We start from the raw sequence: 24,200 nt of genomic DNA, 5'->3' as shown, positions 1-24,200 counted from the left end.
TGCACACCATATGCACGCTGCACTGCACGTGGGGGGGGGGGAGGATCACTTCCACAGAGACGTTAACACACAAAGAATACGGTACGTAGTGAAGCCTGACTTGGGAGCTGACCAGAGTACACACCAAAGTACGCCTACGCTACTTCTTCTAGCACTGCCCCTTCTTCTCCTGTCCCGAATGGGATATTTACTCGCGTAAGGGAGCACTATGTCACCTTAGATTCACTAAACAAGGGCACAACTTTCAATGCGAGATAGTAGCAAAGTCTTGTTAATCAATACCTGCTTGGTCTCTTAATTTTCGTAATTCGATTTTCTTGAAAGAGAATTTGCACTAAAAAGATGCTTGACTTTCAATATTATCTTTTACTTGCTTCATCAATAGTGTGAAACAATTACCCACCTTAAACCATATTCCTTGAAAAAAAAAGTTTGAAACTAAATGGCAATACATTTTATCATCCTTGAAATGAACCCCTTTCAATTAGGCTAAAAGCAAAAGAATCCGTATTGATATCCTTACTAGGATTAGATATTTCATGAATAATGGGCCAAGCAAACTAGAACACTAAAGGTAAACTAGAGACAGGCTGCCTTGCATTCTTTAGATTGGAATGAACGATTGGCACCAATGCTATCAAGGGATTTTAACTTCTGGCTCTATAGATTCATTTAAAGGCCACGGAATAAATTGAAAGTGGAATTCACTAGTTGATAACCTCAATTTATTAAATATCTTGAAGAAATACAAATTTTCATCGTTCGATAAGAAAATCGCATTTATAGCCCAATTAGCGAGACAGAAATCTCTGATAATGGATGAGTCTTTGAGGAATATAACATGCGTATAATAAAATCCAATATATTATCCAGCACCGCGGACCTTACCGCATTTCCAATGATAGAAATTCTTTTAGCGCATGGTTTAAGCGTAGGCTATCTCAAAAACAAAAGCTGGAATTAGCCAAATTTGGCACATCTTTTTTCGAAGATTGGAAGTAAAGGTCTCGCGCCCTTGAAAGAGTATACTTCGAATAATTTCTTTTGCGTTCAAAAAAATCCCTAAACATTATTTCATCAATTTAGAGAATTTGTCTCGATGATACTTGCTCTCAAAGGAGTAAAAGAAAAATTAGGAGAACAAAAATAACTATGTCAGAAAACACCTTTCCTCTTGATAACCGTATAATTATAACATCGCCACTACACTTCACAGACTAATCGATTATTGCGTTATAATATAACCTACCTCCAACAATATTTGCATATTGGTCAATTAGATACACTAATAACTGACAAAAATCTGTAATAAAATGCAAATTTCTTAATAATAAGCCAACGGATTAGAGAGCAACTTGTTAGTTAATTTCACTGCTATTAAGTAATGAGGTAAATTAGTTTCTATTAAAACGGTTAGTCACTAAATATAAGGACTGTTAGGAATGTCTGATTAGTCAAGATGAGAATGTAGCAAAGAAGCTTATACTTCTTTACAATATTTAAAAATTAATTGAATTACGATCGTAAAAAAACTGAAACTAAAGATCTAAAAACTCGCATGACTTACTCTATGTTTTATTCCAACTCGGAAATTTTACTGAATGTCAATTGGCTTAAATGCAGGATCAAAGAACCATTGAGCGAAGCAAGACGTGGCGCTTTCTTTAAAAGAAAAGAATTTTAAATAGAAGCGATAACTTGATTTGAATGTGAGAGCTAAATTATTGTTTAAATGAAATTCTGCCGGTCAAGCAACTTTACTCTTACTCGGATTTTCAATTAAAACCTTTCATTATATTATATAGGTGGCAAGATCTCTAGAGGAAAGCCCACCTTCTCTTTTCCCTTAAGCAAGCTCGTAGAATTGAGTTGGAATGATTAATACTATGCATAACTATGTAACCTTCAAATGTAATTATTGACATTTGTATTTTCAGCCATGACACTCGTCTTCCACCTACGTGGTTTCATAATATTTCATACTTTCGTTTATACATAATTAGTTTCTCTATAAGTTTGATTCCGATAAAATAAAGTTCACTAGTGGAAAGTGCAAGGGAATTCTGCATTAAAGCGAACAATCAGAGTTTGTCTTTAAATGCCATAAGTGGAGCTTTCTCTGAACCACTTAATTCATTATTATTTATCGTGAAATCAAGATATTTACCCAAGCAGTTACAATTTGAAGGTTAATAATTAGATTGCCTGTACCGTGACAACCAGTGAATAGATCAGAATGAGATTTTCCTAGCTACATCTTCCTAGTTGATCCGAATTTTGGGGAACTAGATAAATTAGACATACTAATTTCAGCTTAACAATCTTTAAAATCGTAAAGGGATCAAAACTACAGATTTTAAATTTTGATGTATCATTACAGTAAAAGCAAAACAACGAAATGATTCTGGAAATATAACATTAACCAATAGTGCAGTATATGAATGAACTAGGAACAAAGATTCCGAACAGCTAGCCCTCAAACCTGAGGCTTATCAGTCGATAGGAAGTATCCGAACTTTAACTGATTACTGTATCACTTCTTTCTTGCTGTACATTCTGTATAAGTGCATGTGATTGTGCAGTAATTATAGTTAGATGATGAACGAAATTCGTTTTAGTGAATTATTGTTGTATGAAAGAGATACTTGAGTAAGAATCTCAATCATTCTTCACTCTCCAAAAATTAAAACTAAAATTAATCTCTGTTTGTATTAAAAATTAAAACAAAATCGAGATTCATTCCGACTACTGTCAACCAGACAAAATAATCAATAACAGAGTTTATCCCTAAATAGAAGAGAAACGAAATAATTGGCATTGTCAAATGCCCTAGGGCTTTGAGTAGACCCTTATTTACATATTGACCCCTTTCCCAAAAACCCAAAAGTTCTAAAGCAAACGTTTAATTTGGACTTGAATTTATTACTGATTTTCATGTTCTCAGTAGGTTTAAGTGATGGAATTCAAGGCGGGCATAATTTGTTTTGGAACAGGTGCTGCCATCTATGATTTTTATTTTGTACCTTTTGTTGAATAATTAAAGATATGGTTTAGTTCATACAATTATTACGTTTTTTAAAAACAACAATTTGTTTTAAGTTTGTAAAAATAATGATTCTTAATGATACATTGATAAAAATATTATAGAAGATAGTTTATCTTAATTTAAGTCTGTCATTTCTATCTAAATTATTTATAACTACCTTCATGTCACATTATTTCAACCTATCTACATCTAAAACACAATTTTCTCAGCCCCTTACATATGTATCACAATTTTACACTTCAATAATAAAAAAAATCTGCGAAGCTAAAACCTAATATTTTGATGTCGCATCCCCCTTAAAACATAGTAACTTAAAATGAAAATCCCTTAAACTGTGCCACTTCACTGAATCTGCAAAGAGGGACGATCTATCCTCATTCATTGCATACACCTCCTCTAATTTTTAGTGTAATCTTTCTGGTATCAGCTCCGAGTTATATAAGTTGGTTTTATTAGCCTGTGGTTTTACTACTCGCTGCTTCACTGTAAGTTGGACTTCCAACCAAGAGTCTGAGTTCATTTGGCAATATTAAAAAGAATATAAAGTTTGAACTTAATATGATTTTTGGTTTTAATGTTCACATACATACTTTCACATACTCGCGCGCAAATAGAGAGAGGATGGAGAAAGAGAGAGACCGTTTTGTAAGGATCACTTTTTTTTAAACTCGAAGGGTTCCCAAATTCTAAAATAGAATTAACTAATTAGATACAAGATGGTCCAAAGTTAAATTGTTGTCCTGAAACGGCAAGAGATCTCAGTGCGTCACGATTAGTAGTACCCAACAAAGTAGCTCATATTATTAGGATTCTTAGTCAAGCACATGTAATAAAAAAAAACAAATATCTGAATGAAATAAGTATGAAACTGATCACCAAATATTCTGAGATATAGATTTGCTTCAGTGTATTTTTTAAATCTATTCTGAATTATGAACAATTTATGAAAAATTAACTGCTGCAGTTGACATTAAAAATTTAAAAGAATTTAAAACCAAAAAGAGTCAGATTCCGTTGAGGGCAATTTTGTATTATTTAATTTATGTAAAGTATTATCTGCTGTTTTCTGAATTACTAAGTCAAATGAAGTGCATTAATCAAAATTAAATATTATACGCAACTTCTATGTTACACATGATCGACTACTAAATTTAAAAATAAAATAAAATGCAGCTTTGGCCCACATGTAATGGGTGTAAACAAATATACGCCATTCTGTGAACACTACTATATTAGTTGGGCTGTACAGGGAAACAACTTGTAGAAAGGATATCTAGAGGGATTCACCGTAATTTCATAATTAGATTTTCTCCTGAACTCCAACCAATACCAATATGTTTTCATTTTACAATTTACATTTATTGAAATGTTTCTGGGCTAAAGATTTGTCCTTAAAGGTACTGATTTAGCTATATAGTTATTATTTTGTTTCAAACACAACTGAAAATAGTCTAAACTGTAAGTAGAATTTAAATTAGTTCATTTGAATTAATTATTTGGAAGTAATGCTGGTTTGCTCATTAGTGAATTAGAGAAATTTGAAAGAGCAGCAGCCAAGTTTTGTTTGCAAACAATTATGTAAATGTAGTTTTTTTCAAAAGTTAAGTTACCGTACAAAGATTTCGTACATTAAATTCATTCTATAAAATAATGAAAACTTATTACCTTATCTTTTTTTGAAGGTTACGCTTCCAGGCTCAGCAAACTTGAAGATGAACATTTGCACTGCAATCGTACACTCGAACTCACTGATCACTCACGCCCGTCTGTAATTAAAATATTATTTTTTTAAATAATAATAATTAAAACAAAAAGATCTAATACAAGAAATTAAAACTATTTCATAAATTTGTAGGTAAGAGACTTTGGCTCAAAAAGATGGGCATTGGCATCAAAATGTATTATTTTAACTTTTACTTGCAAATTAATTAATGAATTTTAAACTGTTTTTTTGTTTGTGTTTTTTTTAGGTGAACTTATTGTTAATTTCTTTACACTACTTGGTAGACCAATAGTTGAAAAAAAAAGAGAAACTTTTACCATTGGAACACATCTGTAAATCATAGTGAAATTATTCTAAACAAAGAAAATTCCTAATCAAGAATAATGAAAACAAAGAAATCTTAAAGTGTCATTACAGTTGATTAAAGAACAAACAATTGAAAAATTAAAAAGCCAGGTATGTTTTAAATATTATTCATGGCATCTCCATAATAATTGTAGTATCTTAAAAGAATCTGAATTCAACAAAAGTGTGAAATCTCATTAGTGAAAATTATGCAGAAAAGTATTTTACAATAGCATTTTTTATCAATAGTACCCCAAAAAATTAATATTCTTTATTATAATGTAGATAGATTCTTAATGAAAAAATTTTCCTCTTAATATTATCCTACAATTATCAGTCAATTTAAAGAAATTGTGGACCATTTCAGTGATCCGTTTGACCTAATTCATCTTTAAATACCAATATTATTCTAGAATCCAAGTTAAAATCAAATATCTCTTAAATAATTATTTTATTCATAACTAATTTTACTAATTAAATAATACTTTTCTTTGGATTGTATTTATTTTACCCAATATAATTAAAGATAAAATATAATTACACCGGGAGATGCTGAAGCTGAGGACATCTTGAAATGGACTGAATCGAAAAGTAGCTGTAGGGTCATAAGAGTTAATATATAAAAAAACAATTATACATTTATTACGATCATGCAATTAATTGAATTTATATTTTTAATTTATTCAATTATTAATTTTAAAATACGCATAAATTTGTTTTTATGATGCATCAAATCATTATTTGTATACCAAAATTTCAGAAATTTAATTTTAATTATTGTAATAAATAATTTAATTATTACAATTTTTTTTAAAGAATAATTAATTAATTTTAAATGTTTATTTCTTTTTTCTTTATTTTATATATCTATTTAATAAATTTCATTTCCTATTTTCCAGATATGGAAATTTTGTGGTCGCCATTAGCATCCTTTTTCTCCGAACCCAATTGTGAACTCTAATAAAAGTGATCGTGTATTTCTATATAAGTTTGAACTTTCTAAACAGAAAATGTAAAATTTTGTGAGTTCTTATTGTGTAAAATTAAACAAAATCCAGTGAAAAGTTTAGTTAAATTAAAATTGAAATTTTTTTTCACCTTTAAATTGCTGGAATAATCTATTGGTATGTACTATTTTAAAATTCTTATAAAACTTATCTATGTAAAAGAATCCATATTATTTGAGTTTTTTATTTTTCTGAAATGAAGCTGTATTTATAATTTCTTAGTATAATTTATAACTTTCGGTAAGTGTAATGAAAAATCTTTTAATGAAATCGATTTGAGTCCCTACCCATTATCAACGCCAATCTTTCTTCCTTTTTCATTTTAAGAATGGAAAACTTAAGTTAACTCTCAAGTTTAAGAAATAATTTTATTTGCAGATTTCTTTTTTGCCAACTGATTTTGGCTGCTAATAAATAAAGATTGCTTCATTGATGTTTCTCTTCTTTGGTGAATGTAGCTTTAAATTACAAAGAACAAATTTCGTACTAACTCATTGGTTAATTGCAATGCTCTTGAAGTATATGTTTTCGTAATCTATAACAACTGCTCATCTGAGTAAATTCTTCTTAAGTTTCAAATCTTCAATAAAATACGTTAGTCTTCCTAAATTTAAGATGATTAAAGCGGTTCGGTTTCATATTCAAGATCTCACAAACGGCATAAAATAACGTTTTAAAGAAATGTTAATTTGGCTTGATTTACAAATGAATTTTTTGAGTTCACGAGATTTATAGCTATTAAAAAAAAAAATCAAATAATTATAATTTTGGAATCTCAATGTTTTAAAACAATCTTTATTTCACTATAAATTATTTAAATACAAATAAAGGATAAATTCCTTCTCTCAATAGATGTCTGAATGTTCCTGGATACACAGATGAATTAGTAAACTTAATCGATGGTCTGAGCTAAAAACAATGGTGCTAAATATCAGTAACTCCAACTTGGTTGCTTACCCTAGAAACCAATCAGCTCTTCACTTCTAAAGTTGCCATGTAGTTTTGGAGAGAAACACCGCTATTGGATAGGAGTGATTTTTACCTATTATCTTACAATTATCATCTTAGTTTGTAATTAGACAAGTCAGTTGACTTCATTTTTAGGTTTTCCAAACACTTCTTAAGTAGACGTAATAGTGTACTTTTTTAAGCGGTCCTTGTTCGAAACGAGGATTAATTACTTGTTCTCATTGTTCAGCTTCTATTCACAGACCAGAACGAATCCAAAATAGAATTCTAAATTTAGCAAATCTAAAATGTGAATAATTCTTTCGATAGTAACCCAAACCAGGAGCCGAGTAATGACTTAAATTGGTCAACGTTGGACTAAAGAAGGTTTAATTATTTAGAAATTTAAAATCTATGCAGTAAAGTAAAAAATAACCAAATGTGATGAACAGTGCAATCTTTTAATAGCAGGAAGAGAGAAATTACGTACTGGTAGCATTCTCAACGAGATACATACTTATCAATTCCTGAAGGAGATCTCAGAGCCATTGTAGTTAAGTTGGCATGGAAGATTGTCAGAAATGGAAATAGAGGTGAGAGACTGTACAAAAGGATTACGACATTGAGAACGGTGCTTTCATGGCTGGTTGCTTAAAAAATGGATTGTTGAGATGGTAGTTAGTGTGAGTTTGCGACTTAGTACGGAACATCAACTATTTGCTTAGAATCTTTGTTTGGTTTGTCTGTTGAAGGGTGCCAGAGTTCTAGACCGAGGGTCTTTATAGATTTGATTACGAAGATATATTTTAGTTCATGTTTAATAAGTCCGTAAAGAAGTTTGGAAAGTTTTATAATGGCTTGTCATTAATTATTAATGCTAGGTCTCATGTGTGGCGTTTTGTTTTTAATCTTTTTCTCGATGAAGTGCCTTAGGTAGCGCATCAAGTCTGTGAAAAGAAGAGGATTGTTATTAAAATCTGTAGATATTGAATTTGTCTTTAAGATGAGTGTGAAGAAGTGTCCGTTGTATATAGTGTATACAGAACGTCCTATGCAATTCAGGTTTATACAATGAAATTGTAGTTTTAAGGACATTGCTATAAAATCACCTCATACAAAATAACTTAATTGGTGTATTGAGTATGCCAAATTGATTATTTAAAGCATTAATCCGTTTGTTTTATCTCATAATTTTATTCTTGTTGTGTTGACGTTTATTTTAAACTAGCTAATTGCCAAGGAAATATGAATAAATAAATAGCGTGAGGTTTGTTTGGAGACCATACTTATTCTAATGTAAGAATCACTGCATCACTGCCCAACCTAAACCAACATTCAACAAAAAAGATAAGGAAAAATTCATGATTTGCTCGTTCATTGTAAAAAAGTTCGCACAAGTTGGAAAACTCCAAGAGTTTTTGTTCTATTTTCTCCTTAATTCCTTGAAAATAATAATAATTTATTGATCATATATAAACCCTTGAAAAGACAAAACAGCTCTTAAGTTTGTCTAATAAGATGTTCGAATCCTCGGCAGGGATAAATGAAAAAAATAATAAATTTCTATGAACTTTTTAAACCAATATCTTATTTTTTTATTGCACCTGAGTTTTGATAGAAAAAAATACTTCAGTAAAAATCGTTTGAATGTTTCACTTGTGGGAAAATCGATAAAATAGAAATTAGTCTTATCTGTTAGAGGATTTATCTCCCTTACTTTTTGACAATCTGATCTAACAGTATTAAAGTATTACATTCTAGATTCAGAATTGTAAACATTAAAGAGTAACTGGTATCACAGTCTCTTTGGTTGTTTTAGTTTGGTCAACATCATCTTAGACTGTTTTAAAAGTACATCATTTATATACAGGTATATAATATCTATCAGACAGTGTTAATGTCCATCTCAGCGGTAGTTCGGTTATTACTTCTTATAATGTACATAAGTGATGATTTATTGACTAACAAAGATACATCCATAAATACTCCATTAAAGACAATCAACATTCCATGATGATAGGGAGTTTCTGGCACCCATTTATCAGTAGCGACTGAATTCGTCAGCTAGTTGTTATTTAGTGATCTTAGATTTTGTTAGATTAATGCTGGTAAATTTAGAAGTGTAGTTGGGCAAATAGTTGCTTTTTAAACATGAAATTTTATTACAATTTTTTTTTTAAGAGAACACCAAATATTTTGCAATTATTTTTGGATCGTATAATTATTTTTACAAGAATTTCTACTTTAAATTATTTTTCACTATAAGTATCCTAACATAATACAAATAATCTAAAATATTTACTGTAAAAAGATAGTTCATTGAACTAACACACATGTTAAACCGATTATTTGATGCATGTAGTGGTGTGGCTCAGGAGGTTACTGAAGTGTTACCGTTGCTTAGTGTTTTTTGAAAAGATAGGATGGAATAAGACGATCAATGTGCAAGTATATTTCGTTATCTAATATTCTTGTTAAAGAGTTCTATTAAGAAGTGCAATATTATTAAAAACTATCAAAATGGGTGAGTTCGATAGTATTATAGCTATAAGACAAACGCTAATGGAGTCTCTGGGTGACAGGAGCGAAGAATATCTTCAATTGATGAACAGATGGTTTAGAATGGAACTTACCCGGCACGAATTTGAGTGTGAGGCGAGTAAGTGTTTAACTGGTAGCCAATTACATTTACATAATCAATTAATATTAAAAGTTTTGAAAAAATGTGCCCACATTACGGCCTCTTCCAATGAACCCAAACCTACATGGAATCGTTCTTCTTCTCATATTAACCATACTTTTGAACCAGTTGATACTATATTTTATGATGTGACAGAAAGGCAAGAAGTTGATGCTGAACTACCACCGTTTATATCGCACGATCGTTTATTGCCGGACACTTCAACCATGATGGTTCGTGCTACTTTCGCAGCCTGGGAACACGGACTAGAAGCGGCCAGTACAGAAGTGGCAGATTTACTGTGCTTAGCCACGCATCAGTTCTTGAGAAGTATTATAGTAGCCGTCATTAGAAAAAGAAAAGGTTGTTGTTTTATGAATAATGGATTTGTTCACGCTGTAGGAAAGGCTAGTTTAAACCCTTGGTTGCGAAGTGTAGCCAAGAATAATAACGGAGAATATCATAACTTAACATTAGATGCAAACGTAAAAGGATTCCTCGCACCTTCGCTTAGAAGATCCAAGGAAGAGTTGTATCAAAAAGAACTTTTTTCTATAGCTGCAAGTGATGCTCCCAGCGTGCCACTGGCACCTATAACTGTTAGTGATATACTTTACACGTTAAAGTTGCACCCAAGTTTGGTAGCTTCATACTTTACGAAAACTGTGAATACGGAAAGGATGTACGCAAGATTTACTTATCCTTGTGACGATTGACAACCTTTTTGTCTGTTTTAAATTAATATTTGTAGATATTTAGCATTGTTTCAGTATATTCTTGAACACTGTTTTTATGGTGAGATGTTTCCACAAAGTGATCCAATCAACTGTGATCTTTTTTTTTTTGTTTTATTGCAAGTAGTTATTAGAGTAGAAAAAGTGCTAAATGACTGATACTAAATTTGTAATAACTTTGCCAATTTGTTCTATTTCTACAGAACTTAATTCTGTGCCAATTGTAGCGCTACCTCATTCCTCATCACATAGATCTTGTAATACTTTTAACGAATAAATTAAAAAAAATTGTACTAACGTGGGTCGACTCACTTTTTAAAATAAAACAGTTTTCTATGAATAAAAAAGTCTCATTTCTGACAAGTCGATTAAAAAAACGGCAGACATGAAAAAACAGAAAAATTTATAAATATGGGTCCACAGTGCTGGATAATTTAGTTGATTTTATCTACCTAGAAAACACTTTTTTCGTATTTAAGACCATCATCAGAGTTTGTTTCATTAGTCTGGTGAAGATTTTGACTTCTACTTACAATGCTTCTTTCACACATTCAAATGAGAAAAACATGCTTGATTTAACGGATATAATCAAGAAAACATTTTTTCCGAGTATTTAAAATTTGTACTAACTGCTCAAGTTTCTGGTTCTAAACATTATTAAAATAAAATTACTAGTATCTCCAATTTTTTTTTTTTTTTTATAGATTTTACACCAATTAAAATTATATGGCATTAAAATAGTAATAAAATAAATACCGTAAACTACTTTGAAATTGTTTTTTAATTGGGCAAAGTAAGTAGTAGATCAACTTGTGACATTAAGGTTAGCGAATTTAAATCTTAAGAGCTACTAGTACTCCAATTCTCATGGTTGAGTCATTTTCTCCAAACTTCGGATTTCATATTCAATTCTAAATAAAATTACGCAGTTGTAAATAAAAGTACGGTAAATGAAACGTCTCTATTGGAAGGAAGCTCTAGTTTTTAGGCAAAATCGTAAAGAAATATTCCAGAAAAGTGAAATATTTATATATATATTCAGTTAAGTAAACCTCTGGCTGAACATTTGGATCACTCATAAACCCAATACAATTGGCGACAATACAATCCGATGACTACTTGAAACCATAAAATCTGCACGATTGCCATACTTCCATACTTATGAGAGATAAGAGAAAGTGAAAACTAATATGATTGATTAAATGAATTGATCTTTTTTTTGTAAAATTTTTCTAAAATTGTAATGTAGACCAATTATTATGTCCAGTAGAAAGTTACATTACATTTTAAATTATCCAGTAATCGGAATAGTGTATTTAATCTGTTCTTTGGCTTAATTAATTCATCTCGCCCAGGTTCTAGTAATTTATTTTGTCTGGACAAGTCAAAATAAAATTATACACAGAGAGTGATAAGATCTTCAATAACGCATTTTAGAATAAAATTTCCAAGATTCAATGTTTTATACAGTTGAAAACGAATACTCTCAAAACTTTTAGTAGCAATGTATCTCAACTCGGGAGATATTTTTGAAGTACATTATAAATAATAAGGAACGTGAAAAGAAAAGATTAAACTCTGATCAATTCTAAATTAATCTTTCTTTATCACAGATGAATATGAAATATTATTAACTAAAGTTAAATTTTCAAAACTTAAGTTGTTTGGAAGCAGGCAAATGTCAATGGTGGGCAAAATTTGGAAGCAAACGAGGATTCTTAAGATTTAACCAGGTGGACCGAGAAGCTTTCAGTGAAGTAAGGCTCTTAGAGTGGTTGGAAGATGAAGGGTTCATTAGGCTTGGGTTCCCGCGTCTTTGAACCGTGGTGGCAGATTTAGTGTTGGAAAAAAATAATCAGAGAATTGGAAGCTTGTAAAAACCATAGTTTAAAAGGAATCGCCTATTTTTTGAGATAGGGCACAATGTACATACCACCACCGGTTATGTTTCACAGACGTGGGCGGTGGACATATCTCCTGTTACCTGTTTTCTCACAAATAAGTGGGATTCAAATTTGGTATTTTTCACAAACAATCCAATACAACTCCACCAATATCCGCCCCTAAAAACTTAGTAGGATGAAAAAATTAATGCCAGTTTCAGTCATTATAAACTTTATTCTGCCGAGCTTCGACCTAGCGGACTAGGTCATCTTCAGGGCTAATTTACAATATACTGTTTTACATCATTAGAGAGTTGGTGTGTCTTCTGTCTTATCTGTTCATAGTTTCATCCTATTGAAACTGACTCGTCACCAAAAATAATGAACAGTAATTAGTAGGCTAGATTTTTTTTATTTAAGGCGTACCTGGGGTGACAAAGCCTTCTAGTGCACTGCAGGCTTCTGGATAGTGAAGGCAGGGCTCGAACTCTGGGGCTTCGCGTGAGTGTCCAGGGTAATCAAAGTTAAATTATCGAATTATGGTTTTTCCTTTCTTTTTTCAAGATTTTATTTTTTATGAGAATTCTACAAAAAGTAAGAGAAAAATATATTTAATTGTTGATAAGTCCTTGTATATTGCAAACTATTAACGATTTAAAGAAAATGCCCAACACCTACCTCATCTAAAAGTGCCGAAATTTCTCAGGAAATTATTCACATTAAGGGACTACTATTGCGCACTAAGGTAACCAAGTAATTAGGGTACCAGAGGAACCGTTTTCACCAAAATCTAAAAATACTTGAAAAACCTATAAAGTAGTACTTCCAAATGATTCGATTTTGTCTGTTATCATATCGTTTCCGTGACAGCTGATACCTTTACGAAATGTCAAATTCGAACTTATTGCTTTTTTTAGTTATAACGATAAACAATATTAGAGACCTCAACTTTCTCTTCTTGTGGTAATGATTTGTGTGAGAAGCACTTGCCAGTCTGGCTAGGGCAATTTTTAACCTTAAAATGAGGCGGACTTAATAGATAACTCGCTTACCAACCGAGTATGTTAATTAGAATTAATCATCATGTTTGGAAAACCACAATGTGTCTAAATGACAAAAAATTGTGTGGAACAAAGTCATTATATATATTTGCTTTTTCTTTTCAAAATTTATACTGATTATATACATATATGGTTTACATGCATATATAAATGTATACAAGTTGAAGGGTCTAAATATTATATATTTTTGAAATTTTGTTTTAGACATTTTGTTCAATATAAATTATAAAAACTTGAAAATCCACTAATCAAATTTATTTATTAATTATTTCTTTTCTTCAAATAAAAGGAACAGACCTTTAAAACTGAAATTCATTCGCTAAAAATTATATAAAAGGTAAATCTATTTTTTTTCCCCCCTTTTCCGAAAATTTCCGGGTAAATATAAGATATATAATTTAAATTGTAATAATTACAATATTATATATAAAATAATATTTATTATATAAGTGTATAATTACATACACAACTAATAATTTATTCGAACTTCTAAAAGTGGTATGACCATTTAAATATCTGGTTAACACAAATCTTTATTGGATTTTTATAACTAGTAATTTTATTATTTTTTCTAAAAAATAAAATTAAAAATCTTTTGTTTTAGCAATAAAAATTTAATTTAAAAAAAAAAAATTTCACTCAATATACTCAAATTGTACAATACTTGACTACACGTATTTTGAATTATATTGAAAAAAAAAAAAAATGATACTGACTAAATAAAGGAAAATTTTATTTTAATGGAAGGCACTTCTTTTTTTTCTTCTTCTTAAAACAAAATCTATTTATTTACTTTAACTATAAAACTACTATCGTTATCAAAAATACCGCTAAAGTTGAAAAAAAAAAAAAATCGAAAAATGTACTTAACAGTATTTAATCTGTTTATTTAGTGATTAAAAATAATAATTTTTTACATATTATATTTAATAAATTATTTACAATTAAAAAAAGTTGCGAGATCACTGCTGTCAACATACCACAAAAAAGAGCGCACTGTATATGATTTAAATAGTTAAAAAAAATAAAAATAAAAGAAATATTTATTATTTCATTTATTTAATTTTTTCCTTTGAAACAATTACGTCTTTAGGGTCACATGTGAGAGGGATAGGGACTTATTTTCTTTATAGATTAATTTTATTTATTCACAGCCTCTTTACTTTTTTTTCTTCGCTTTTTTAAGAAAAAAAAAAACCTTAGTTCATTGAGAGAGAGGTTAATAATAAATTTTATTTACAAAAAACTCATAAAAAAGAAAGAGATCCACCCATTATTTACAAAAATTACCGTTACACCCTCGGACAGAATTTTAACCAATCATAAATAAACTTATAAACAAAAAAAAATAATAATGTATTTAACTTATTTATTGTATTTACAAATACGCTAGTCAGCATCATTCTGGTTCTTTTTATTATTTTTTTAAATATATTTAGATTTATTTACAGGCGCCCTTATATTTTATACGATAATAGCTGCTAACATATTATTTATTAAAGTTAGAGCTTATTTATTTTAAGTATCACTTAAATTAGAATAAACTTGCCCAATATATATATTTTTTTTCTTTTTAGAGATCAACGAATTTTTTGTTGTCGTTTTTTGTTTTATTTATAAAAATTAATGCTTTCAAATTAATTGAGCAAAAAATACGTAAAATCGAATAAATTTAAGGAATTTTCTTCTTTTTTTTAATGCGATTTCTGCAACTACTAAGTTTATAAAAAGAGATACCACATTTTTCTTTCTTGAATGGCAAACAAATTATTATTATTTGTACTAGGAAAATGTTGTTTTCATACAGGTACAATATTTTAAAAAACTAATAGTTATTAAAAGGACACAGTTGAATAATGGAAATCATATAAAATAAAAGTAAGGAATTTGATTTCATAATTATTTGGAGGGTGGCTATTTAATTAAAAATTTAATAAATATTAATTTAGGTTAAAATATTGGACTGTTCGCTAGGTAACTGGCTGTCAGTTTTAACTTCTGACGCGGCTGTAGTTTCAGTAGAAATCGATGTGGTCGCATTGGTGATTCTGTTGGTACTGCGCATCGTATTGGGACCGGTTCTATCTAGGGAAACTTGTCGTAATGCTTGTTTCGCTTTGGCTGCTTCTTCCTCAGAGACGGCCCGCGTTTTCTTCTGTGCACTACCCTTACGTGTAGCTCGCCCACCTCTTGGCTGTCTTCCACCGCTGTTTCTGCTGCCCTTTTGTTGTGCTCCTCCGCCACTTGTGGTCGTGTTTGTTGTACTAGTTGATTGTTGCTTTTTAGAATTTGGCGTGTTCGATTTACGGTTTGCTGTACGACGTGTTTTTCCCTTAATCGCTTCTTCATTACTGGAACTACCACAATCTCCACCTATACTATTACTATCTTCTGATTTCTGTTCAGATTGTTGCTGCATTTTCAGCTGAGCCTGTAAAACGGTTCGACCACTGCTCCCACCTCTTCTACCTCTACTTCCGGCCCGGCCTCCTCTACTGCTACTGGTTGTAGTAGTTACACTGCTACCACCACCTATAATCAGAAATAATGTTCATTCAAGATTATACCCACTGATTCAAGAATAGTTTGAAGGAATATTGCCATGTTGACTTGTAGAGTGGTACTTATTGGCTAGAATTCTGTAGCCACCTCCACAAAACAATGTATATTGCAGTATAGAGGAAATTGAGATCTGATTGAGGGAAAACTTTGTTTTAAAGAGTATCTCCAGTTCAAATATCTCGGAAGAATTTTATCCAATTGGAAAATGAGATTGAATAGGCTTGCGGCCAGAAATAGATATTTCACGGCGCCAAGGAGAAGGAGCTTGCCCACAAAAGAACCTCACAGTCTACAGAACTTGATAAACGGCACTGGAAGTAAAAACTTCCGAGCCTCAGATTAACTCTGTCTGATCTGCTAGAAAAGAGAGTGCTTCGCAGCATCGAAAATCCGGTAGTGGAGAATAGCGTACATAAGGCTAGAAATATAGCGAACTTACAACCCTTGAAGAAAAAAAAGCGTTAGTTTTAGGACAATTTAGCTTGAGCACAGAAGAATTCCTGAAGTGGATATTTAATGGGGTATAACAAATCAAATAGCAAGTATTATTTTTATGTAAGTCCTCGACAGTAGCAAAAAAAGATAAACATACTTGAAGACAAAATAAGATCCCTGATATCACATTTCTAAATCGAAGAACAAATCTGAAATTCCCTAAAAGAAGTTCACAAAATTCTCTTCCTCACCTCGATTCTTAATCTGATATAGAATCTTCAAACTTTCCTTTTACCCTCCACCTAGTTTGGCTTTTGAATAATAATTCACTACGTTATCAGGTTCATAATGTAGGCTAATTTGATAATAACCAACAGCCCGGATGAATTCTGTCGTTGGTAAAAGATATAAGATTTTGAAAGTGGCTGCCAAGTTCGGATGACTGGGCAATATTAAAAGAATTAATTAATATACAATATAATTAATATAACTGTATTAATAATATGAAGTCAGTTTTTGAATCAAGTAAATTTAGTTATAAATACTACTAACATGACGACTGAGTTTCCACTGAACTACTTCTAGTTCTCTGTTGCAATCTACTAAGAGTGTTGGCCAGCGACGCAGCAGTAATACTATTTAGGCAGGCATTGCTTGCACTAGAAACGGAAACTGTATTGTTGGGAGTAGCACTTCCACTTCCGCTACCGCAAGAGACGTTAGAATTGTGAACACTTGAAGGAGTATGCGGTCTACTACCACTCAAGCCAATGTCACTGGACAGTCTTCTTCCTTGGCGGCCATGATCTTCAGCTCGATGGCGCATTATCTCACTCAGTGATGAGAAACTCAGACCACATTCTATTTAGAACAATAAATTAAATAAATCTATCTGTAGTACAATTTGTCTGAAAGCCATTGCAACCAACTCAAACTATATACTCTTAAATCAAATAATAATTTCCCTTAAATACCTGAACAAGTTGGATGGAATGAATCACTACTGTCTCCAGTACCATCGTTGTTGGAACTATTAGGCGAAGGAACGCCCCTCCAATCTGATTAAAGTTAGATTAAAGTATTAAAGTTAGTTCAAGCATTTAACTAAATGAAAGTTATAAGAATGATATATGTTTATCCAAAACCTAGATGTTGGTAGGGCCTTGAGAAGGGTCTCCGCCCCTCATGGAGGTTGAAACCTAATGAACGGCCCCGTAATAGAGCTGTGTTTAAAAAGTAAACATTTACTCTAAGCTTTTTTATTTTTACAAAAAAAAAGGAGATTTTCAAGTAGCCGTAAATTTGAAAAAAGTGGTTCTACCTAAATCCTGGGAGCAGTGAGATATTTAAGATTATTATAGGGACGTTAAATAAAAAAAAAATGGTCAGAGCAATTATAGGTTTTGTAAACGATTAAAACCGTCATATTCTCTTTTTAAGTGAGAATTCGCAAAATTTAATGGGATTTTCCATAAAAATAACTGTGATTAGATTTGAGTGGTTACACAGTTTATCACTGAGCAGAAACAATTCAGGATTTCCAGATACTGCTTATTAAACTCTTCACAAATAAAATCTACAATCTTCTACTTTTCCTTGCGATTTTTCATTCACGCAATTTCGGAAATTGTCGCAATGTGCAGCAACAACACATTTTCATTTCATTTTGGGTCTACTATCTTATTAGCTTGTCAAAAAAAAAACTAACAACTCAAACTAAACCAGTAAGATAATATTTTACATATGAAAAAGTACCATTTTCATATTCATCAACGTCTGAATTGGTGTCCACTGTTTGATCGGGCGCCTTTATTACTGAGGGATGCGCCAATTTCTGATGTTTTTTCTTTGTACCGGCCGACATGAACCTGTAAAAAGCAATGTATATGTACAATAGTAAATGATATTTCCTAAACATTTAATATTAATGTTTCACGCAATAAATTATATCAATAACACTTCTAGTTCATTCGATTTTGAAATTCAAATATTGGTTATGCATTCACTTTGGTCACAAAATAATAATCCAAATTTATTCTTGCAATACAAGGTGTAAAAAGACAGCCACCTGGACTAAAAGATGCTGGGATGGTCTGTCGTTAATTAGCCGAACTAGCAATCTTCCCCAATACAAAAAACCTATGCGCGCCATGCCCAACACCATAGCTATTTGCCCACTGAGAATGTGTCTTCTCTCCGCGGAAGAAACGAACTCACTGGGGATGAAATCGTTCAATGAGATGATCATAGACATGAACCCGATTACGTCAAATACCACGTACATCACAATTCCCTACTACCAAAAGCTGGTGGTATATGCGTCTTTATTATTATTATTTCATATTCTTGGCTTCTTTTTTTTAGCCGGAATAAGTTAACTCGCGGCCCAAGGGCGTGCAAAGAACTTTACCCAATTTATTTCGTAATTTTTAACATTCACTCAAGCTCTCATATACTCTAACTACTAACTCTAATTATTATTATTATTATTATTATTTTATTTATTTATTTTTTGGCGTTATTAACAGCCGAGGTTATTAGCGCCCGGAGCTTTTTCCAGTGCACTGCCGGCCTCCGGACAGTGTTCTCTCGTTACAGACATCACTGTCCTTCACCGGACTGTGAGCTGTAAGAAGCACCTAGGAAGAGAAAATCTAAGGGTCAGCTGCTGGATTCGAACCCGGGACCTCCGCGTGGAAGTCCAGTATGCTAACCTCATAGCTAATCCCTTCCCTTGTACTCGCTTCGGCGGTACATATACCATTATTATTATTATTATTATTATTATTATTTCAAACGTACTTTAGTCCGCAAAATTCACAAGGAAACGATCTTGTCAATTCCTTCACCTTTGTTCCTCCAAGATCTTCAGTATCACTAGTTTTCTCATTTAGTTTTAATTTTGATTGCACATTTTGTTGATTAAGTCTGAAAATAATACAAAAAATGTTAGACAACGATTTCAATCTGAAAAAGTTAACAGAATGTATCAATCTAGAGGGTACACAAAAGCATTACTCTTTATGAAAACATTTTTTAAAGCATTACAAATTAAGAAACTAAAGACTAAAATAACGTGATTACATAATTATTTACTTTTGTTTTTCCTTCATTCTTAGTGCACAGATCCTGGACAAAAGTTCTGCAGCGCCTGCACTAAGTCTGAAAATGGAAATTAAAAATATTTTAGATTATTTTCATTTTACTTTTTTTATTTTCCCAGCCCCTTCACATGAGCAAGTGATCGTGCAGATTTTAGATTAAGTTACCACTGGAAAAATCCGTATTGAGGTCTTATGAGTGAGATTAAATGACTTTTACAAATTTGTATTGTACACTGCTATGCCCGAAATATCAGCAGTGCTTTTTAAAGCTCATTAAAAACATGGCCATTAAATGAGAGTGTGCACTTACTGGCTTTCTGGTCTAGGCTTGGAGAGCACCAAATTGTGGACTGCTTTGTCAAGTAGGTCTCCAAGAGCTGTAGCCAGCTTAGTTTTCAATCTCTCCCCACAAGCCGGGTCTTGGTCTTGGCTGCCAATTAGAAATCAATCGTACAAATATTAGTAAAAAAAAAATCTATTTTTTAATAATATATTTAAATTTAAGATTTTTCAATAAGGAGATCAACTTACTTAGGATCTCTTAAAAACGATGAATGTTCAATAGCATGCTCGTCGGAGAGATGTGACGTCATTAGATTGGCGGGTAATATCTGTTGGCAAATGTGGCAGACCCGGCGGATTCCTTTACAGGATTCCAACACCAAGCGCCGGCTGATGCTTGTCACTAGGAAATTAATAGATAATTTTATTAATCTATTTATAGCAAAAGTAATAGTTAAAAAAGAAAAACAGCATGCTTATTTTAAAAAATCTCTGAACGATCAGTCCCAAAACTATAGATATTTCTAGATCTAAAGCCATTACTCCTATATTTCCTGGCTTAATATCTACTTAAGAACCATGCATTCCTGATATTTTGTTTTCACATCTCTAATTAAGTAATTCAATTATTAGGGCTAACGACAACCAAGAAGGTGAAGCTCACCTCCATTCACTTTTTCTAGCCTCCCAGATATCATTAAATGCGTGTAGAACACATCTAATTTGAATTCCCTCATTTTTAGGGCGGTTGGTGGAGGGTTTCCACGACTTAAATTGGCTTATTTATTTTTTTTTTACACTAGTCTTCCATGATTAAATCCATACCGAAGGCATCAACAGTCTTGTATTGGTCATCATTTCTTGTTTCATCAATGTTTCTAACGGACTCCCGTTTCTTCTTCTCTTTGAAGGCGAAAAGAAACTTTTTTTAAAAAAAGTAAAATAAAAAAAGCATTTGCTCTGTGTGGAATTCAAATGATGTACTCCTCGTTTCAGCTAATAGGTCGTTCCATTTTCCTGAAATTCGTACCTCCCTAACAATTTCAAGAGTCGCCTATTTTTTCAGGCGGGGCTTAACGTCCAACTACATGTTAGTAGGTGTCGTGGACGGAGGCGACTAGCAAACATTCTTCACTGTAAATTTCTTTTATTAACCATTAAATAAAATCCAAGGCCTAAGACCGGAAATCGAACCCAGTACCACAATACATACTAGCTTCGCAGGTCTCGCCTCTAACCGCTCGGCTAGCGTGGCACCTAATTTCATGAGTCTCTGTCTCTTTTAACCCCTGAAAGAACCTAAAATAATGACTTCCTTTTTATGAATATGTTTCCCCCCTAATCGAATTTAAATATTCAAATTATTCTAAGCAACAATTGCGGAATGCGCACTTACCAATTAATTGTATTTTTTAAAAAATACTATTTTTTGTGTATTTGTAAACAATAAAGTATAAATAGGCACCACGGTAGCCGAGCGGTTAGAGGCGAGACCAGTAAAGCTAATATGTATTGTGGAGTTACTGGGTTCGATTTCCGGTCTTAGGCCTTGGATTTTATTTAATGGTTAATTAAGAGAAATTTACAGTAAAGTATGTTTGCTAGTCGCCTCCGTCCACTACACCTAATTGGTAGTTGGACGTAGAGCCCGCCTGAAAAAAATAGGCAATTACTTTACTGTACTAAAAGGTTGGATAATGTTCATAAATGGTATTCCGCTTTGACATTACTAACATCCCAATAAACGAATTATTCCTGAAAGCTAGGGTTTGCTTGTGAGTGACTCTTCTTGGGTTGGTGATTCTTTTTTACATTTCCTTTTGGGACCACTCATTCTACAGCCATTTAGAATCTGGATCAAACTTAATCAAGATTAAGTTCAAGCTTAATCTTCCAGCCCTTATTATTTATCCGCACAAGAACTCATAATGAGGCGAACTTCACATTTAGCTCCCCTCTCCCATCTTTCTTACGTTTCTAGAAAAATTTCTTCAAGGACTTCGATGTCTTGCGCTAATAGTGCTTGTGGTCCTCTAAAAAAACTAGATGAATAAGCGTAGTTGAACTGTTCTCACCCTTCCGTATTTCAAGGACAAACCTTTCAAAGCAAGAATCAAAATTTATTAAAGAAGAAAAAAGAAGAGATTCAGACGTGCATCATCCCTAAATACGGCCATTTTGATAGTAAGGAATTCTCTCATAGGTTGGGATCAAATTTTATTTGGCCTCAATTTTGCTCTAAACTTACCGAAATTAATTTGGGAAAGAAGCATCTTAAGCCTTTTACATATAATTAACAAGCTTTTTTTTACGGGTTTAATTTTCAATTACAAATAACACTACCATGAGTATATTGAGTATATCAAAAATTAAGTAGGACATTAACATGCAGTGAAAAAAAAAGTTTTAAATAACCTAGAGTATCTTAACATATAGTTTGTAAAAATAAAACAGTAATATAGCCCAACTGTAAACTTACCGAAATGTACCAGTAGTTCGCTTTAAATTTAACATTGAAATATTAGTTTGTTTTTTCTGTTCAAAATATCAACGAAGGCAATAAGCATTATTATTACTATTATTAAGATGAATGAAAATGATTGATTGCTTATATATAACTTTTAATAGGGAAAAGTAATAAAAAAAAAACCAGTTGTTTTATCTAATGTTTTAATTTTAGCATTTATACTGTAGATCCATTTTAGTTGAAATATTTTATTCTTTTCTTTTTTTTCAAGAGAAGGAGGCATTTATTCGTCTTAACAGGAAACCCATTTGGAGCTGGAGGGATTGCAGGATTTGAACAAAGAGATATCTCCGGCTGTATGAGTTAGCCTTAATTCCAAAAATATGAATCGTTTGCCTGTTGAGAGATTGGCAAGGAAAATAAAAAAAAAAAACGTGAGAAATGTTTTCGACATTCTCAATTTGTTTGCGAAGGCTTTAAAACGAGGAGCTCTAATAGGAATGGGCAGTATAGGCCTCGCTCCGAAGGAGAATGAAGCAAACACGTTGACATGCTGAGATAAACATAAGGATGAATTGACTAAGTAAAAATTCCATAACAGAATTATTGTAGATTCTGTGACAGTGGCTTAGGGCACGAAACTGTAATGGAAATAAAAATTAGAGACCAAGGGAATTAAGTTATACTGATGAGGAGACCAAAAGGAGAAAATTTACTCTTATGAGCAGGAATCAATTAACTCTTGTGATATGTGCACATCGACTGGAATTACCAGGGTGAACTGCTACTTACACAAAATGGGAAGGAAATTTAGTTCAGAAAGTCAGCATTGTGTAAATAGAGTTGGTGAGACAGGTTATCAACAATATTAAGGACTATAACAGCATTTCACCCTTCAGGAGAATTCTTAAGAGAACCTCTTTATTTCGTCTTGACGAGGAATAAGAGCTACAGTAGTTTTTAGCATATACGCTCTCATTCACTAAAAATAGTGATAGCATAATTGTTTTTTACAAAAAAATTTTATTATTATTTAAAATTTCCCAAATAAAGAATCAACAATTTAAAGAAAAGCAAAAATCAAATGTATACAAACATGCACTTCTTTTTTTAAAAATGACTTTTAAGTTCTAGAATTATAAAAAATAGATTAAGAACTTACTTTGTCCGGAGTTAGTGCCACTCGATTGTGCCGAATGTGAGTTGTGAGCTTTTTCCACGTGCGCTTGTAGAGCAGAGAAACCAAGGAACTGTGAGTGACACGTAGGACAAACAACTTCCTTGCCTTCATAAGCGTCCATAAACTTAAGTGATGGTGAAGCACGCTTTCTGCGTATATTTTGCGAAAACTAAAAGCAAATGTTAAGGAAAATATCAATATACTTGAAACTTGAATTAAATTCAACAGTTTAAATTAAATTTTTTTTGTTCAAACACTCCCTCGACTACAATTCTCAAAGATGTAGCTTTACTTTCTCTTCCAACTGCGGCTGATCTTTATCCGAGTAGAGGCAGATGAAAATAAACATTTAAAAAAAGCATTTACGAGACTCAAACTTCCCATCTTCCCCGTACATTACATTGAAATCTCTCTCTCTCTTCAGATAGCTGCGACTTTTCAAGAAATAAAAAAATTAAAAATATAATAATAAAATAATCTTACATGATAGTCTTTTATCTGTTGCAGATTGAACAAAGATCTATTAGTATTTTCTTGATTTAGCCCGTATCCAATAGAACTTGTACTGGCAGTGTTGGAAACAACCTGTTGTGTGGTTGTGAGAACTGGCAGCGGTTGTTCTTGTGGTTGATGGTCCAAATCCATTAAGGATTTGCTATCACTGGGTGACCAATAATCTGTTTCAATTTCAGTCAACATTGGTAGTCTCGTAATTGGTTTCACATCAGGTATTTCATCCTAGA

The 24,200-nt window shown here is 32.0% G+C and overlaps 2 protein-coding genes and 1 long non-coding RNA gene across 19 annotated transcripts in view; 2 read left to right on the top strand and 1 right to left on the bottom strand.

The window, feature by feature from the left end:
• Positions 1-4,268: 4,268 nt before the first annotated feature.
• LOC141448887 (uncharacterized) lies at positions 4,269-6,302 on the top strand. Its single transcript, XR_012455248.1, has 4 exons — positions 4,269-4,504; positions 4,729-4,901; positions 5,017-5,225; positions 6,014-6,302. It is a non-coding gene; the product is annotated as an uncharacterized lncRNA (long non-coding RNA).
• Positions 6,303-9,417: 3,115 nt separating this feature from the next.
• On the top strand, positions 9,418-10,830 carry LOC141448877 (transcriptional adapter 1-like). The gene has a single exon (XM_074117691.1). It carries the CDS (start codon positions 9,590-9,592, stop codon positions 10,463-10,465), a length of 876 nt encoding a protein of 291 aa, XP_073973792.1. The 5' UTR covers positions 9,418-9,589; the 3' UTR covers positions 10,466-10,830.
• A 3,458-nt stretch (positions 10,831-14,288) lies between these two features.
• The window catches only part of LOC141448872 (uncharacterized), a 95,277-nt gene continuing 85,365 nt past the window's right edge, over positions 14,289-24,200 (bottom strand). For 16 of the 17 annotated variants that reach the window (XM_074117662.1, XM_074117679.1, XM_074117668.1 and 13 more), the window contains 10 exons: positions 23,941-24,195; positions 23,440-23,626; positions 20,060-20,213; positions 19,839-19,958; positions 19,521-19,586; positions 19,227-19,352; positions 18,180-18,292; positions 17,399-17,482; positions 16,977-17,285; positions 14,289-15,959 (listed from right to left, as the gene is read on the bottom strand). In XM_074117662.1, coding sequence (XP_073973763.1) covers positions 15,373-15,959; positions 16,977-17,285; positions 17,399-17,482; positions 18,180-18,292; positions 19,227-19,352; positions 19,521-19,586; positions 19,839-19,958; positions 20,060-20,213; positions 23,440-23,626; positions 23,941-24,195 — 2,001 coding nt within the window. In that variant the 3' untranslated portion in view covers positions 14,289-15,372. Of the gene's footprint in view, positions 15,960-16,976; positions 17,286-17,398; positions 17,483-18,179; positions 18,293-19,226; positions 19,353-19,520; positions 19,587-19,838; positions 19,959-20,059; positions 20,214-22,289; positions 22,310-23,439; positions 23,627-23,940; positions 24,196-24,200 lie in introns of those variants that run through there. The other variant, XM_074117680.1, reaches the window with a different exon arrangement.

This window comes from Rhodnius prolixus, unplaced genomic scaffold, assembly GCF_049639745.1.
Source record: "Rhodnius prolixus isolate KJV_2025 unplaced genomic scaffold, Rpr scaffold_2, whole genome shotgun sequence".
In the NCBI taxonomy this organism is placed as follows: domain Eukaryota; kingdom Metazoa; phylum Arthropoda; class Insecta; order Hemiptera; family Reduviidae; genus Rhodnius; species Rhodnius prolixus.
This window is presented reverse-complemented; position numbering and strand designations above follow the sequence as displayed.